The sequence below is a fragment of the Megalops cyprinoides genome, chromosome 23 (assembly GCF_013368585.1).
Source record: "Megalops cyprinoides isolate fMegCyp1 chromosome 23, fMegCyp1.pri, whole genome shotgun sequence".
NCBI lineage: Eukaryota > Metazoa > Chordata > Actinopteri > Elopiformes > Megalopidae > Megalops > Megalops cyprinoides.
In genome coordinates this window covers 8,617,290-8,635,037 of record NC_050605.1, presented here as the reverse complement: position 1 = coordinate 8,635,037, position 17,748 = coordinate 8,617,290, and the positions used below count along the sequence as shown (strand labels likewise).

The following is a 17,748-nucleotide window of genomic DNA, read 5'->3' as shown; positions in this document are numbered from 1 at the left end:
AGTAGAAAATTTCAAATCCGCTGCGAGTTTGAGGCGCTGGCTCCTTTCCCGCGTTCAGACATCAGCGTCTGGTCAGCAGCCAGGATTACACGGAGGACCGTGCGTGACCCCGGCTTCTATTTTCTGCTTTGCGCGAGGGATGCTTCTGCACCGCAGCGGAGAGCCGCGGCTTTTCAGGAGAAGCCGGACTCGTCCTTGCAATTACCCTGGGGTCTGGAAAAGGCAGGGCTACACTGAGCTGCACAGGCGTACAGATGCAGGATGAGAGCGGGAGGGAGCGGCTGAAGAGATGCTCTCAGAGCGGAGTGGACGCTGCTCGGGCCACGCACGCGACAGTGCCACAGATTCTGCGCTGGCCTCGTTTGGGACAGGCAGCACCTGCTCAGGGGTCTGTGTGGACGGGGGTGTTGTGTGCCGGCGTGGGGGACAGGGGAACCTGTGTGACCACAGAGACCATGACGGGCGGCATAGAGGACGTTCGCTACACTCTGTGGTTATCGATATCCATCAATGCCCAAGCACATACAAAGACAGGTCTGAACTAAATCAGGCCACCAGTGAAAGGTATACAAATCAAAAGCGTATACTCCTCTGACTTTGGTTAGTTTCCATCCTATCATACTCTCTTCAGTGTTCACAAAATAATGAATGTGCTTTCAGCTTGCTGCCAGCTGGCTGCAGTATCTAAGTGATACATTTCCAGTGTCATTTTTATGTTGCAGGTTAAAGATCCACGTCACTCACACAATCAGTGCTTGAGTATCACGACAAAAGTATTCCCAACAAATACCAAGTAATTATGTAAATAACATTTGAACTTTGACACTCTGTGGGATTTTCAGCCAGCACAACACCAGCAATATAACTTCTATCAGAAGACAAAAGAGTCCTCTAGTTCCATAAGGTAAACAATCAGAGAAATTGGACATATTTGGCTAAGTCACATGGTTTAATGCACTGTTGGTGGTCTGTGAAGGGCACGGCAGAATGTGACACTCTGTGCTGTCCACTGAGTGTTTGTGTGCTTTCAAATTTTGAGACACTCTGGGCCCATCCGTTTCTCTGAGAAACTTCTCTAAGCCACCACCATTTCCAGCCCCTTTCTTGCTCTTGGAAACCCTCCAGCTTTCTCTAATCCACTCCCACATACCCCATGCCCCTCCCTCCATCTGGGAATCCCACCCCTTTTTGCTCAGGCACCTCCCACTCCCAGCTCCACCCCCTCCTCACTTGAAGCGGATCTTCTCCTCCATGTCCTGCGGCGGCTCCTGGGTGATGAGGGCCACCAGCTCCTGCATGCAGTGGTCCTGGCTGAGGAAGAGCAGCAGCCTCCTGTTCTGGGCCTTGCACTCCTGCAGCACATCCTCCTCCTCCATCAGCTCCCGCAGCGTCACATCCTCCTTGTCCAGCAGCTTGTCGATGTGGGAGGTGGTGTGCAGGTCGAACTTCCAGAACATGGTGGCAGAGCACACAGATCTGGGATGGGGAGGGAGGGGGAGACAGCAGCGTCACTGGGATGCACAGTGAACAGGCGTGGCATGCATAGCAGCAGGCATTCCCAAGGTTTTACCTTTACCCTAGATGAGGCAGCCAGATTTCACCCTTCATTATGATTTCATGGGCTGTACCCAGATGTTCAGATAAAGAGGAGACACGTGTCAACATGAGTGTCACGGAAAAAAAGGTTGCTTTTCTTTTATTTTTATCTTCTTTCAGGAAATCCTACAAAAAGCAGAGTGGGGCTCTTTCGTGGAAAAAAAAAAACTTAAAAAAAATTACAAGACAACTGCAGGCCAATTTCAATCAAAACAAATGAATACGTAAAACCAAGTTACAATACTCTTGGCAGCAGTTCTATTAAGTATGAATAGAAATATTATTGCTCTATAAATATATTAATACTCTTTAGCACCCCTGACAATACAAAGCAAATTTGGCGTTGGAGATCCAAGTTCAAACCTTTCCTGCTCCTGCCTGCTGTATTTATCAACGTGGACCTGCATATTGTAATGTATTGCAACTATGAACCTATTCTTGCATCATTACCGCGAGGTCGTAGGTATCGCCATTTGAGATGCAGGAGAGCGTGTTTCAATAAAAGCTTTATTCCAATGGCCTTTCGGAAAGCCATGGGGCATATGAATACACTCAGTGCCAGCGCTCGCACAGTGTTGCACTTTGTATATATCCATTTTTGTCTGGTTTGTTTGGGCATTGTTCTTGTGCATGCGTTTGTATAGAACAGTCTTGCCGAGCTCCAGGCCAAATTCCATCTTGCGAGGACAGTAAAATGAAATCTGAATGAAGGGAAAAGGTGATGTAAGCTAGGAGAGGGATGCTATCGAACCGTGGTGGACCTTTCAGCACAGAGGCACAGCAGGGAAAGATCAGCTGGCCAGGACCAGAAGTACTGTATTCCCACTGTAAAAGGCGTCGGGCACTTAACAACGTGAGGAAATTAAAATGTCACAGCAGTCCGCTCACCCTAAGCTCTCTGATCCCTGAGGTGATAATTCATCACAGGGTTTCATCTCCATTTGGATTATTTATGTCTGAATATAATGCATTTTCCCCTCAGAGGCAGAAGGCATGGCAGGTAAGCCCTAGCTGAGCACGCCATCACACTTGTGAGAAGATTTAAAAAAAAAGGCCGAACACAGAAACTCTCCTCCGCCCTGGAGGCGGTTTTGAGGGAGGCGGGTTAGCTGGAGCACATCCTGCCAGTGTAGTGTGGACTCAGCAGAGGCATGTGACCATGTTGACCAGGAGTTGTGGCATAAAAAAAGCACTTCTGCTGCTCAGCAAATTTAATTCAGGGACTGGAGAGAGCTTGTTTTTGGACAAAGTTCACATTTCTCCTGTTAGTTTGTGAGCGCTCTTATCTTGAACTGGCACATATCCAGACTCCTTCCTTTGTTTTTTTTTTTTTTTACAATTACAGTTACAATTCTGTGAGAATGTCATATAACACAATATGGCCAGATACAGTGATGTAAAGCTGTTTTACAAAATTGTCTTGTTTTGCTTCACTCGAATGAAAAGAAGCAGGAGATGTATTACTACACAAATTAGCTCTTCCAGGGCTACTCTCTCATATTCTGTCTCTGACTGACACTGCTCCAAGAGAGGCTTAGCGCTAATCTCAGGTTTCTTAGCGTTAATCTTTTACACACTTGCTAACCAGCAATTTCACGCTCACAAAGCTCTAAACTAATTGTAATTTGGAATGACTATACTGGGCTGCAGCTAACCTGGATTTTCTGTCCAGCTGCTTAAAACCATAATATGTGGAGTCTGCAACCTCCGTATGGAGAAACATCACTGCTGAAAAATAACTGCTGCATCTAGAAAAAGCACCTCTTCACATAATGTTCTTTTCCTTGCTCCAATAAAATCAGCACAAGCGCATGCTTTTACCTGTTGATAAAATGTGTGTATCCTTAATTAAACCTCCTCCACAGGCAGACAAACATTTGTCTTGTAGATTGCAGAGTGCACAATGGATACTTTCTTTAATCAGCATGGAACTTCACCTCTACGGCAGCTGGACCTAGACGGTGTCCTACACCTGGGGAGGGAGAGAGGGAGAGAGAGAGAGAGAGAAGGAACTCAGAGAGAGCTGCAAGCAGGAGCAACTCAGTGAGGCACACGGTGATGACCTTTGACCTCATGAAGCTCCTGCAAGAACGACTGAATACAGGTCACGACGGATTCAACATCGTCCCGTTCATTTAGGAGAGAATGCCGTTTCACATAATGAACACTACTGATTAACAGGCATTATGTTATGTGCTGGAAAAACACACGGGCATGGCTCGCATTGCTTAAATTTTGCGCTGTATCCATTTATTCGGCTGGGTATTTACTGAAGCAATCCGGGTCAAGTGCCTTGCTCAAGACTCAAACCGGATTTGAACCCTCAGCCTCCTTTTAAGGCTGTCCCAAATAGCAAATGCGCCCTTTGAAGGCCGCTGACTGCTGACCCGTGGCGCCCTGTTGCACTCTGACATGTGCATTACCGTTCAGCTGTGTAGAATCTGTGTCCGGCTCTGAAGCGGTGAAGAAGCCTGCCCTGTAGAAATGCTGAACAGAAAACGGGTGGGCATTGTTGCAGAGTTTGTGGCACCGTTCACAAACTGTTCTGGAAGACTCTGCAATCACAGAAGGGACTGTAACCTCAACACTGGATGCTAGATGAGGCGCTCTGTTTGCCTGATGTGGCTTAGAGTAAACAATGTTTTGTGCTTAACCCTGGCACAAAAATACACGGGCCTGGTTCTTCCCAGAGATGAACGGAATAATGACCTGGAAACTTCCCCCAAACCTTGAAACCTGGCCAGCAATCTGCGTGAGCACTTTTAATTCCTGCATTGGCAAAAATCGACCTCTCCCAGTTAAATTCCTAGATTTCACTGCACAAAAAATATGCTGCATAAAACAGCAATTAACAGACTCAGAAATATGTAATCAATGGTCCGATAAGGCAACGATGATTAACTATGTGCGCCCAGACAGAGGGTGAAAACTTCACATTAATGTAGCATTTATTCCGCATTAACAGTGGGGAAAACATTAGTAACTGTTGAAACTTGGCTGCAGAATGCCATTTTTCCTGTTCATAAAAGGAAATTTACACACCTACACCACTCTCTCAGACACGAAGTAGAGCTATGCCCACAACCTAAGACATTCAAGCATTAAACTGTCGCCAACTATCTCATCTCAGCTCATACAAGCTTTCCACACCTGCCTGTTCTTTTACTGAGGTCTATGTTTTGGGCACTTCTTATTTTTTGACATTAATGCTATTGTTATTTTCCTAAACTGCATTTTAAACATCATTTTGCCTGCTACAATCATATACATCTGCATGTCCACCACCACCGTATGCCATGGCCAACACATGCTGCCGATAACTACTAATGATTTTCTTTAAAAGGACCCAGCTCAATGGGACAGCTGTGTTTGAGCCTGCAGTCTTTCTCTTACCAGTCCTAACGTCTATGACCCACCACTGACCCATGTTTCCTTACTGAAGGTCAATTCGCGCATTACCATTCAGCAGGGCAGAAGCTGTGATGAGTTACAATGTGGTGTGGAAAACTGTTCTTTGCAAATGTCGAACTGAAAGGAGCTGGTCTTTCCTGGAACGTACTTTTGGTGTTCTGGGGAAAAAATGACAATGACCTCAACTGAAAATATCAAATGCTAGGTGAGGATTACATGATGTGATCTGGAGTAAAACAATGTGTGGTCCACGGTGTTTTAAAACAAAAGCAGGCAGAGGATGGTGTGACAGTGAAAATAAAGCACAGTTTATCAGACTGAATCTGCTTTGAAAGCCATTCTGGCGAACTCTTCATCTGACGACATCTCCAACATGTGAAACTATGGAAACCAGAACAATTACCCTCAAATCTGTGCAATCTGTCTACAGTTAAAACATCTTCAGGCTGTTACAATAAAGGATGAAATAATCACTTTCTTTCAGTACGTCTCATTGGAAAATGACGGTTTCAGAAGAAGGCCTGGAGGACTTAGCAGAAATGACTTCTCCTACATGCGGAGACCAAACTTTGAGCAGACTGTGGTTCAGGCCAAGGTTGAGAGATTAAGTGCCACAGAATTATAAGGTAAACTAGTGCCGAAACATGAGGAATCCTAAAACACGGCGGAACCCACATGCACTGTTGGCTGTTGGGGAAATGTACTAGCTTTCCTGGATTCATCGATTCAGCGGAGCAACGCAAACGTAGCTGTGGTTAATTACATTACTCTCCGGTGAGCTGCCTGCATTTCGGCATCCGCTGGGGTGCGAATCGCAACATGGGTGAGAAGAACTATGATGGAGTTATGCTAATTTGAGAGCTGGGTGGTTCTCAGTGCACCCTGATGGATTTTAGGGTTTGCAAAAAGAAAAGAAAAAAGATCATCTGTAAATCATCCAATGATAACATCCAACAATCCCTCAGAATAAAATCCTTATGCGTTTGAAGAGCTTGATTGACTCATAAGGCAGATCTACCAAATAATGCAGCTTTAATTTTTTCATAAGGAAAGATGAAGCTGCCTGCAAAGATTGGCGTATTTTTCTGTAGCTCCACAGACTGAGGTGCAAGCAGCAGCACAGCTGTACGAAGCCCAAGCTCCTCTAAGTGAAGCATGGCTGATTGACGCCGAACCCAACTCCACATAATTCGGGCAGAACCCTGAGCCTGGAGATTTCTACCTCTCGCTTTTTAATGATCCTGCAGGGAGGGCCAAACCCCAGCAGGGTGCTCAGAGCCGCACTGGTCTTGTGAGAGCTACGAACTCGTAATGCAACCTTGCTCTTCAGCGAGCTCTAACAACATCTCTAACACTATGCCTTTTTCCCCTTACTCCCCTGCATCGAACTGTGTGTGTTATACCCCAGGCTATGCTCACAAAAAATAAGGAATTAATGTATACCATCAACTCCATGTTGGTTGTAAGTGGTACACAGGCTTGGTCATGATCAAAAATAACACTGCCTTTAATCCAATATTGATTCTTATCAGCAATCACTATTATGTCAGTGCACTCTACAACAGATTTAAACTATAGATTTAAAGACCCTCAGGACAAGAATATATTGCAATATTACATTACTATTTGATTCAACTGCCAAAGACAGGGTGCTGTAGGCTTGTTGGGAATGAGAGTAGGATGCATATGGGTGCTGAGACAGACCTGTAGTGAGCCACATCAGTTCCCCACAGCAAAGCCGATTCAATGAAACAGATTCAGTTGAGCATGGGGGTAAGTTTCCTCACCATGAGGGCAAACCATGGCCAGGCATGAGTTTGTTTTTTTGTTTTTTTTAAGAAAGGGAAATACATTAATTCTTTTTAAGGGTCATCAATAAAGAGTTAGTGTAAGTGGAAAGAAAGTAGATAACTATAAGTTCCGTGCAGATAACTATAAGCTGTTTACATCACACACTTGGATGTGCTATGCTTAAGAAGACTGATTAGAAGAATCTGGCAGCACCGGCCTCTCACTGTCTGAGGCTATTCTCAAGTCTTGCATCGTGATAAAAAATGATTTTAAAACTGTAAAAAATAAATAAATAAACAACATTCAACATACTCCTTTCACTGACCGCAGCTACTAACTGCCAAAACTGCAAGAGTGATGCCTAAATGTTAAGGCGAAGCCATCTGTTACTTTAAGACAGAGCTGTGTTGGAATGCATCAGAGATTTTGGAGATTTTCCAGTGATGTTATATGGTACAAGTTTGTATGAGTCCCTTCATTAACCCATGTGCTCACTTGTTCGTTTTTCCTTTCCATGAACAAGCCTCAATTAAATACTACAACCTGTCTACCGCCAGTGTTTCCCACAGAGCTGCGAAAGGAAGGGGCAGCCAAAATCAATACAAATACTTAAACTCTCATTATTCACAGACAAGCAGTGACAGACGGGTGAGTTTGTTCTGCTGAGCGCTGCACTGGAATTCCTAAGAAATCGTCGGACTTGAGACAAGCAGCCCCAGCTAATTTCCCAGGAACTACAGGCGGTTTGTGTTCCTTCTTCTGGTGCGTTTCTGACTGTTCCAACACAAAAATGGTAGAAATGAAACGGCTTTTTGTCACCCGTTTCCTTTTACAGTTGCCGTCCCCTGAAGCTTCCATGAACCTTTGCTCTCCGGCACGACCCTGCTCTATTTCTGTACGTGAGCGTGACGGTTTCACGTTACGATGCTTCCATTGAGAACTACCAGGATTCCCCGTGGTCCACGCTTAGCTATGAGACGGGCTCACTCTACTTTACATTACATTACTGGCATTTAGCAGATGCTCATATCCAGAGCGACTAACATAGCTCACAATTTTTTTTTTACGTTTCCCATTTTATACCGCTGGATATTTACTGAGGCAATTCTGGATTAAGCACCTTGACCAAGGGTACAGCAGCAGTGCCCAAGCAGGAATGGAACCGGCAACCTTTCGGTTACGAGTCCGGCTCCTTAACCACTACGCTACCGGAAACGGCGAGCACGACGCGGCAGACAGGGTGACTCACCGCCCCGGCCTGCTCTGTCACGGCTCTAACCCGCCGTCGCTGGCACAGCTCAGGCTAATTCGCTGCGAGCGCCGCAAGCCCCACACGACCGAGTTTATGAGCCCTGACAGGCTAAGAACTCACATCCTCTGATTTGTTTTCAAAGCAGTCTGCACTGATGGAGTCGACGGGGTACCGGATAAGAGCAGTAATCCCCCCCCCCCCCCCCTCCCCCCATTCCTGTGCAATAAAACCAGCTTTTTATAAATCGAACACTTTATTAAATAGCATAAAACGGAATGTTAACTACACGACTCTAGAATGACAACCGATTACCTGACTCATGTCTCTGTATTCTATCCACATGATTGCATATCATCAACTTTAACGACTTGCTCTGAGTTTTAGTGGTTTTGCTATGCTATTGTAAACCTGACACATCATTCAATAATGAGCCTTTTCCCCAAGTCTGATCAATAATATCTAGAGCACCAATAGAAAGCAGAATAGACTGCAACGGCATGTACATCTACTACCAAACACACAACAGAGACTAATACATAACATCACATCATTCACTCACTTGAAAATCGGTTCTATGGAGGGAAAAAGTAGTGAGTGTGTTTAGTTAGGTATATGAAGCACTTATGACTCAGTGTTTCACTTATGGCAGCGTGTGCTTATTATGAACAATTTCTGGTAATTACTTTAGATAATGACTTTTTTCATAAACTTCATCTACATTACACTAGTTACACATACTATGTTTACCTCACTTTTTTTCCAGAGAACAGTTCTGGGTGGCCTTTAAACACTACTTTACCTCTGCAGAGAAAGCAAGACAAGCGCTGGATAATTTCTCTAACGGCTTAATTGCTCAATTCATCTTAAGCAAGTCCTCTTTCCCATGCAAATTCCCAACAGACCCCCACATCTGCTTCCTTTCCTTCACGCGGCCGGGGTGACTTGAAAGAGATGCTGAGGGATTCGTCTTCGGCAGCGTCGGTTTCCTTAAGCAAACAGGCAGCGCGGTGAGCTAGCTGGTGTGGAATGTAAAGACACTCGGTGTTTACTTGTTTGGAGGGGGGGGGGGTTGTTGGTCGGGGTGCGAGCTTTTCATACCATTCACCTCGTGCCACCTTCACTTCCAGGGCGACATCAGGGGATACCAATGGCTTGAAGCAGAGCACTTGGGGCGTCCGGGTGGCGGCTATGTGTGAAGTGTATATATACGTGCAGGGGTTGAAGTGAAAAAAAAGTCTAGTAAGTGCAGTGCCCCAATTCCCAGTTCATACAGCAAGCAGGTCATTACCTGCCCAGCCAGAAGGTAGGAGGAGTGGCCCCGTATGCGTACTGGTGTACTCATTTTAACCGATCTTAGCCTGAGGCTTGAAAGCATTCACAGGCACCGTGCTTCTTATTTAGCCGTAGCTTTTCTGAAGTGCACAATCATGGGGCAGCCCGCTTATAAAAGCTAAATCACACGATTCCAGGAGGCTTTCTAAACATACCACTACATATGTATGCTGTGCATTGGTTGACACCACAGCTTAATGTTATGAAACGTGAATGAGGTTGGTAGCTAGTCCAATTTTACCAAAAAAGGTTTGTTGGACCTGGTGAATATAGAAATGCTTGTCTTTTTTCCACAATTATCCTTTGAGTTGTAACCTGGCAAGCATCAAACACAGGTGAAACACTGGTCTTAGCTAAAAGTCCAAGACTAAAAGCACTAAAAGTCCAAGACTAAATCACCCCAGGTCAGGTCTGCCATCATGTCTAGATCCCCTGCATTTTATTAACTTCATCTGAAAGAGTAAACAATGCAGAATTTCACAAGTTGAGCACAAAAAAATAAATAATTATAATAAGGAACTGCAAGCTAAACCTTTCTGGATAGAAGCTGAAAAGTCATGAAACTAACCAACTAACTAGCTATGCTGTGACCCTCAGTAACATTTTAATGTGCTTACAGAACTAAAAAATCCCAGACAGTCCTATTACCAAAATATTCATTCTGCAGGAAGGCAGAACCCTGGGAAAGTGCTTGGTTGGACACGCCATGCATTTACAAATCATCATTTGCGGACTTGCAGAACACATGAAACATACATTTCTAGCACCACAGACAAGCATGATAGTGATGTTGTAGAAAACCACCCTAAGTTCCCTTTTATCTGAGCATTGTAGCTGTGTTAGTTTTTAAACTGGCTTCACCAACCCCACAAATAACGATCAGATGCCGAAGCAAAAATATGCAAAATAAAACAATTAAGTGGGAAGTGTCTTCGGTGTGAGTGAGTCTGGTACAGTAGAGCGTCACGCAATTTTAGCAGAAAAAAACGGATGGGATGAACATCTTTATTAGACATTCTTGCATCTCCGTGCCTCCCACGCGCAGGCTGGGCTGGGATCCTGTGCAGCTGTGCGGCTGTTTCCCTCAGCCCCCCCCTCAGGCCCGCACATCTCTCTGCAGGCTCCCTGCCCATCCCGTTCCCCATCTTTCCGCTGTCTCATCGCCATCCGCAGACAGACGGGAAACGCGCGGGGGAACCTGAGGGAAAGGGGGAGCGACGCGGCGCCTTTTATTTTTGGACGCCGAACGCGCAGCGAGGGCTTCGGGCCGCAGAGGCGCACGGGCGCCTGACGAAATGCTTCCGGAGCGGTCGGCTGTTGCACAACGTTTCTCTCTCCCTCCTTCCTCCCTCTCCCCTCCGCCCCTCTCTCTCTCTCTCTCTCTCTCTCTCTCTGTGCCTTTTCTTTCTCAGTATACAGAAGCACAAGTTCATGGCAGAGTGACACCACTCCTCTGGCCAATAGAAAGCCTCCCTGCCCTGCAGGGAGAGTTGACAAATTCGTCTCTGGCTGCCATGTCTGGCATGCTGCTGATGGGAAACAGGTGGCACGGTTTTTTTTTCTTTCTTTTTTTTTAAACTCTGGGAGATTGGTCCTCGATGCACAAAGCAAAAGCAAATTTAAAGGAGCGGCTTAACAGCCCTTTCACCAAGGTAGCCTAAATTGCTTCAAGACATGGCTGTTCTGCAGCAGAAAGGGGGACCAACACCAGTCCGAGCGGTGGAAATGTAAAACCTCGCTTTTGTAAGGTTTAGGCCTAATCATTATCGTGAAGGTTAACGACCATTTGCCAGTCTTAAACCTTTTCTTTAGCGTATGGGGGAGGGCTCTTAGCATTTGCTAGTGTAAACAAGTGACAACCAGGACAATACAGGTGATCAACCCAAGAGGGTACTCATCCTTGTATTTTAAAACAACAAATCCAATTAGCCATGAATCATTCAATGATGTCAGCTTGCAGTAGTCGCTGCACTAATAGTTTGCACATATGTAATGGTAGAAAGAAATTTACCTTTGAATTGGGGAAATGGTAAATTGGAGAACACAGCTCAAACCTGTACATGAACAATGACCACCTTGCGACTGAAGATGGATGTATTCACAGGCACAACATCATGTGCTGACACCTGTAAAGTTGAAAGCATTCCTTTAAAAAGGCACTTGTTTTCTTTCAACACCCACAGACGTGGTCTAGGGCGAAGACCTGCGGTGTGTCTTGCATTGCTGACATTCACAGGCAGAGGCACAAACACACAGGGGAAGAATGCAAGCGCTGGACTGCGCTGTCAAACTCCTCTCACTGCCGCTTTGTGCCTTTTTCTGACAGTCACTTCCCTATTAGCGTGCAAAAGATGCACGAAAGCAGCACAAGTTTAAAACAAGGGGGTTCCTTCTGCATAAGCACAGGGGAACAGCTATAATTCCATATGGTTTGTCAGTGGATTCCCTTAGAACAAGCAGGGACCAGAAAACAAAGGAAAAACAAACATGGCGGAACAAGTATTTCATTTCAAAGGCTGACTTTAATTAGAGACCAACCAGATTCTCCATATGCTTCAAGTACTCGCTTCACTGTCATTTACCTGACGGGTAAAAGCAAAGCATGTTAACTGAGACAGCCTGTTACTGATCAAGTCAAGGTCCATCCATGTGGATGTGCCTTTAGGCAACAACGTGAGTCTTTTTATAAGGTGACAATCTGCAGCCCTGCTAACACACAAATGTGGCCAACCTCTCCGGTTGCACCATCAAGTAAAGGGGGGGTACAAGATTCATGCTAATTAAAGCTGCACGCCAGCCTTGAAAACAGCTCGCATTTTCTGATGTCCCAGCCAACCGTTTTTCCATCACAGCCAAATCTGGCCCGGTCTGTTTGATTCCAGGTGTCTAGTTAACAGGCCGGGGAATCCTAAACGGTCCTAAACCACGTCAAAGAGTTTTCTTGTCTGTTTGGAGACCGATACCCCCTCCTGGTCCCGTGTCAATGGACGCTGTAGATTAAGTAACGTTCGCATTTCGTAACCGACAGCTGAACGGCTTCACTCGGGCTTGGCTAATCGGCGCTGTTGCAACCTCGCATCACGCGCTGACGGAATGGCGGTGAGGGCTTCCACGAGAACCCTGTGTGCCCCCCACCCCCTCCAAACCTCTCCACCCCCCCCCCCCCCCCGTCCCCGTCTTACGTTTCAGAGGCAGTGATCTGATTCATTCATCTCAAGTGTCCCACTTTGTTTACACCGCACCAAACGACAAACAGCCCCATCATGCAACGCGATTAGACAACCGCTGGTGGAGGGGAGCTTCTCAGAGAGCTGGGGGGGTAAACGCTGAAACACTTCAGGAGTGGGGGAAGCGTCTGTCACCCTCCAGACCAAATTGATAAGTGTTCCTAATTATGCCCCATTTCATGCTAATCTGCATTTAAGGCAGGGTCTGCTTAAATCTGGAGACTGCCAGGATATTCACAGACGATACAATACAGCACTTTCCTCAAGCGAACCAGCGAGCTCTTGAACAGCTGTAGTTTACGGTCACCCCCACAGCCTTTGAAACGGCTCTTATGAGCGGCTTTCCACCTGATATCTGCTGTGTCTACAGCAGAGTTTGCAAGCACAATTTCCTTGAGGGCCATGTGTATGCCAAATGTTCCTTTTTCCTAAAAAACTTGATTAGCCCAATAATTTACTCAGTTTGATGCTCTTGACATGTTAAATTGCCTCTCCAGACTTTATTGCTGCCCTAGCCTCAAGAAATACTGTACTGCAGTGTATTTAGGGAAACGCATCTGCAGCTAATTAAGTAATTGGTCCAATTAAGACAGGGTAATTGGGTGGAACGAACAAGTAGCATGAACGCGGCAGCACTCTGAAAATTTGTCTTCAGGATTCCCTGATCTTGAGGGCCCCCTCTCTGTCCTGGGAACGGGACCTTTCTGTATGTCACTGGCGCGGTAAGATGGCGGATGGGGACTGTCCCGCGTGCGGTGACAAGCGGAGGTCACAGCACAGCTGGTACCTGAAGGAAACCTCGTTCTCATTACCTGATTAGGAAGGAGAACTGTCACACTGCCGGCTCTCTCAGTGAGCGGAGTATTTTTAGACTTGTCTTTTAGACAATCCTCAGCAGCCTTCCTCAAACTGGGCTTGTGTTCAAATACTTTCTGCACGCAGGGAGACTCCCTGGCAACCTGTACATGCAAGACAGACCAGAGTCATTTAAAAGCCAAGTCCTCTGTTTTCCGTGCTCCTCCCAACCATGCATCAGTGCATCTGAAACACTTATGGAGGCTATGTTCTTCAAACACTGTGGGTGTCTTTTTTTGTTTTGCATCCTTTCTCCCACCACCATTGATCCATCACCGGTGATGTTTGCCTGTACGTTAATAATGTGCTGTTAATGCAACTAAGACATTACTCCGAGTTAGGCAGAAGTCACGTAAACACTTTACTTTGATTATTTTAATGAGATTAAACTCTTAGTCGCAGTAAACGTAATCACAGAAAGATACCCGAGATAGGACAGGGAACACCAGCATGACAGCTTGCGACGTTACACTGGGGCACTTGTCTCTGGCCCATCCTATTTCCACTCTTTAATTGAACTGTCCATTATTTACAGGTAAATGGGAATATTTGGGAAATGCCTCTTTTCTGCAGAGACACAGCTTAGTCAGACTATTCTCTTTGTCACACTATTGACAATAACTGCATAACTGCGCGCATGTAAACATGTCACTATGTGCTACTGTATCTCTGTAACTCCCTATAAAATCTTTGTGTGTTTTTTTCCCTGTCCTATTTTTGAACTTTTCTTTTTTTCATATTTTTGTTTTCTTGAGTGTGTGTCAAATGAGGTTTATTTTGCATATATATGCCATTTATATCACCAGAATTATGCAGTACACAAACATACATGCTGAGTGTAGTTCATGACATAAACACTACAGCCATAAGTTAGTAAGCTGTCTATAATAATAGTAACTATTATTCTGTGCAATATGAACCTCTCTGCAGATGGCAATAAAATCTTTAACAAGCATCCATTTGATAGGCCTATCTGATGAAGTCAGGCAGTCTGAAAGAGTCTGAATGGAGGAACAGTGGGACTCATTTTCTCATGATTACACTGGCACGCTTGTGTGGCCCTTACACAACAAATCCTTTTGAGTACAGTCAACAGAATGCTAGTAAAACACACAAAACAACAAAGCCACATAATTCACAGAAGTTATCAGGAAAATGCTAAGGTGACATTGTGTATTGTCAAAGTCTTTGCTGCTGCCAGTAAAGGTCATTTTCAGAGCAAGGTGGTAGTTAATGCAGGTGATGAGCTGGCAGGCCACTATAAACTATGTCTTTAGTGCTTACAGCTTTTTGCAGTACTGATAATAGCTTTTGTTGTAATCAAATTACACTGTGGTGAGAATTTTGTCAGATGATTTTGTGGTAGTGATCAGAAATGCTTTGTTCTGTTTGAAAGTCTGTATTCCGCAATTCCATTCATGCTTTCAACAAAGCAGATTACACGGGACCCTCATTATGAGGCTCACGCTTAATACAGTATACCCATGGTCAACTCCTATGTTCACTGGTCTGGTGAACTTTTAGCCCGCAAAACTGAAAAGATCAAAACACAGAGCACAGCACACAGACACAGTACCTAAAAGATGGACAGACTGGCTGAAAATTGTAAAACAATGACACAATTACGTCTACGTAAGGCTAACACATATTTTACCATGCACATCAAATCTAAAAACAACACACAATAAGGACGGCACACGACAATAAAATGCAGCAAGGCCAGTCTCTTCCAAGGGAGCAATCTCCCAGCATCCTCTCTGCTCTCTGTAAAACACACACCGTCAGCCCCCTGCCCAACGGTCAAACGGAAAAGGAAGCCAAAATGCTTCCTTTCTTTCAGGCGGCCTTCCTTGCACGTGCATCGGTCCATCTGGCACTGATTTATAGGAGGCGCTCCGGCTGTACGACCATAATGGTTGATCATTCCCTCATGAATTCTCAGCAGAAAAGGAGAAATGAGGACTTATTTTATTTAACAACTTCACCAGGTCCCACTGAGCAGCACCTTGGTGTTCGACTTCAGACAAAGAAAAGAAGCCCAGCAATGTGAGCAAATGAGAAGGACTGTGAGCTACCAGTGGCCAATCACACGGTAGCAGCATTTGGGCTAGTGGGTCAAGCACTGTGCTCTGGACCTCAGGGTCCTGCAATTTCAAACTCCTGGTGGGTTACTGATGTTGGACCCTTCAGCAAGAACGCGCAAGGTTTAGTGTATAAACCCAAGAGCTTTGGCTGAACAAACAAACGCTCAGGCGGATGAAGTGGACGACCGTACACACAGTGCACCGTGATGCACGCCATAAAGGAAAATGCTGACTGTCGTTAATGTGGCATAACACCAAACATGCAGCCATCTGTAATGTCAAATTTAGAAGACCCGTCCAGATTTGCGGCAACCGCACGGCCTCCTCCTTCGCAACAGCGTTCGGCTCGCAGACTCGTATCCAGCCACGGTCGTGGTCGCGATGCCAACCAAATTCCTCAACCTCTCCGAGATGACACGGAGATTGACTGTATGTCCGGAATATTAAAATTCTCAGATGGCAGTACCGCACGCGTCAGGTGGCAGCGGAAGTGCCTGTGTGTCCATTTACTCCCCAAAGTTATTAGCGTGCTCTCTTATCTGTCCACTCGATTTACAATTCCTGTCGGCCGCTAATCCCACCCTCTTAGATGGTGTATCCGACGGTTTTGTTTATATGGTTTTTGGGTGTCCTACTGCCAATGACCAGCACTTAAATTTTACCTTCACTGAGCGAAGGGTCAAGGCAACCTTGCATATTTAACATAATCTGGAAGAGATAACCGGACACACTGTAAATTACTGATGCTTAAGTTATAAGATACAGAGATAATGAAGTCAACGCTTATTAGCTAGTAAGATAACGAGATACCACGCTTCTTAGTGATGCCTAGATACACACTTAGAAAGCAATCCTAACGCTTGGCACCAAAATCCATTAAAACTGCAATGCACTACCGACGCTTGCAACCCATGTAATATCATGTACCTAAAAAGCGAGTAAGCTGTCCAAACTGTAGCTACCTACCAGTTTCTGCGATGCAGCCAGCTAGCTACAGTAGCCAGCTATATATATAGTTACAGCTACACCATTAAGTCAGGGTCGCAATCAAGTCATAAATGGGCCAACTCGTGGGTAAACTGGACTAACTGGCTGCACAGTAACTAGCTAACGACGCTAGCTAGCAGGCTGAGCTATGCCAAGTGAGGGGCTCCGCGAAACATCTGGCTTGAGCGAGGTGGACCCATCCAGCATGGGCGAACACTAGGGTCGACAGCTACGTTAGCAGCTAACCAACCAGCTAGCTAGCTAGCTAGTTTAGGAGATGAAACGCACACGTGTGGGAAATGTATTACACAAGGCAAACATTCTAGACATAGTGGCTACCCCACGTATAACCGCTTCGGTCAAGTTAGGCGACTACGTAGCTCAATTGTTTAGATTGCCTAGGTGAACAAGGATAACGTTAGCTAACTTTGCAGGTCGTGGACACTAAGGTTAGCTGGCTGCGACCTGAAATTTTAAGGGCGCTTGCATTGTTTATGGCAATACACCAAGCAGCCAGCCTTAGCTACCCTGTATTTACCACTGCACGTATCCAGCTACACAGTTAAACAAACAAACTAGGTGACGTTAGCTGGTTAACGGTAGCTAATTCGGCATAGCAAACGTCAGTATTCACAAGGGCCCCACAAACACCGTTCCCTGACTAAAGTACCAAACTATCCATCGCAATTTGTGTTTTACTTGTGCAATTATAGCCAGAGTATCTAGCAAACCTACGACCACTTAATGTCAAGACGGAACACAAGACAGTTAGCTAGCTAGTTACTAAAAACAACGTGTTTAGCCAATGTGCGTCAACTTGCAGCAAATGCTTATTAAAAGCAGATAACGTTAGAGGTTGTGGCTTGCACTTGAACGCATAGCCAGCTGCTAGCTAGCTAATGTGGCTAACGTTAGCGAGCTAGTTCCGTAGGAACTTACCTTTTAGATAGGAGGAGTGAAATCTGTTTTGTTGATGTAGCCAGACAGCTAAACATCCAGGGCAAGCGTTTATTTGTTCGCCGAACGACCCTAACCCGAAACGATCTCGCAAAGCTTTTGGGCACTTCGCAGTTTCATCCGCCGTTGAGTTGCTTGACTTCTACATCAAATCAAAAACGCGTAAAAATCCAACGCGCGAGCCTCACACGGGCTTCAAAGCAGGAAAAAACTGTCATATTCGAATCAAAATGGCGGACATTGTCACGGGAGCGCG

General features: G+C 45.5%; 1 protein-coding gene across 3 annotated transcripts in view; it reads right to left on the bottom strand.

Moving 5' to 3' along the window:
* The window catches only part of LOC118770306 (serine/threonine-protein phosphatase 6 regulatory subunit 2-like), a 60,528-nt gene extending 42,806 nt beyond the window's left edge, over positions 1 to 17,722 (bottom strand). For 2 of the 3 annotated variants that reach the window (XM_036517903.1, XM_036517901.1), the window contains exons 1-2: positions 17,475 to 17,722; positions 1,231 to 1,476 (exon numbers count right to left, since the gene is read on the bottom strand). In XM_036517903.1, the coding sequence (XP_036373796.1) occupies positions 1,231 to 1,476; positions 17,475 to 17,530 (302 nt within the window). In that variant the 5' untranslated portion in view covers positions 17,531 to 17,722. Of the gene's footprint in view, positions 1 to 1,230; positions 1,477 to 3,417; positions 3,569 to 17,474 lie in introns of all 3 variants that reach the window. The other variant, XM_036517902.1, reaches the window with a different exon arrangement.
* Between the last annotated feature and the right edge of the window lie 26 nt (positions 17,723 to 17,748).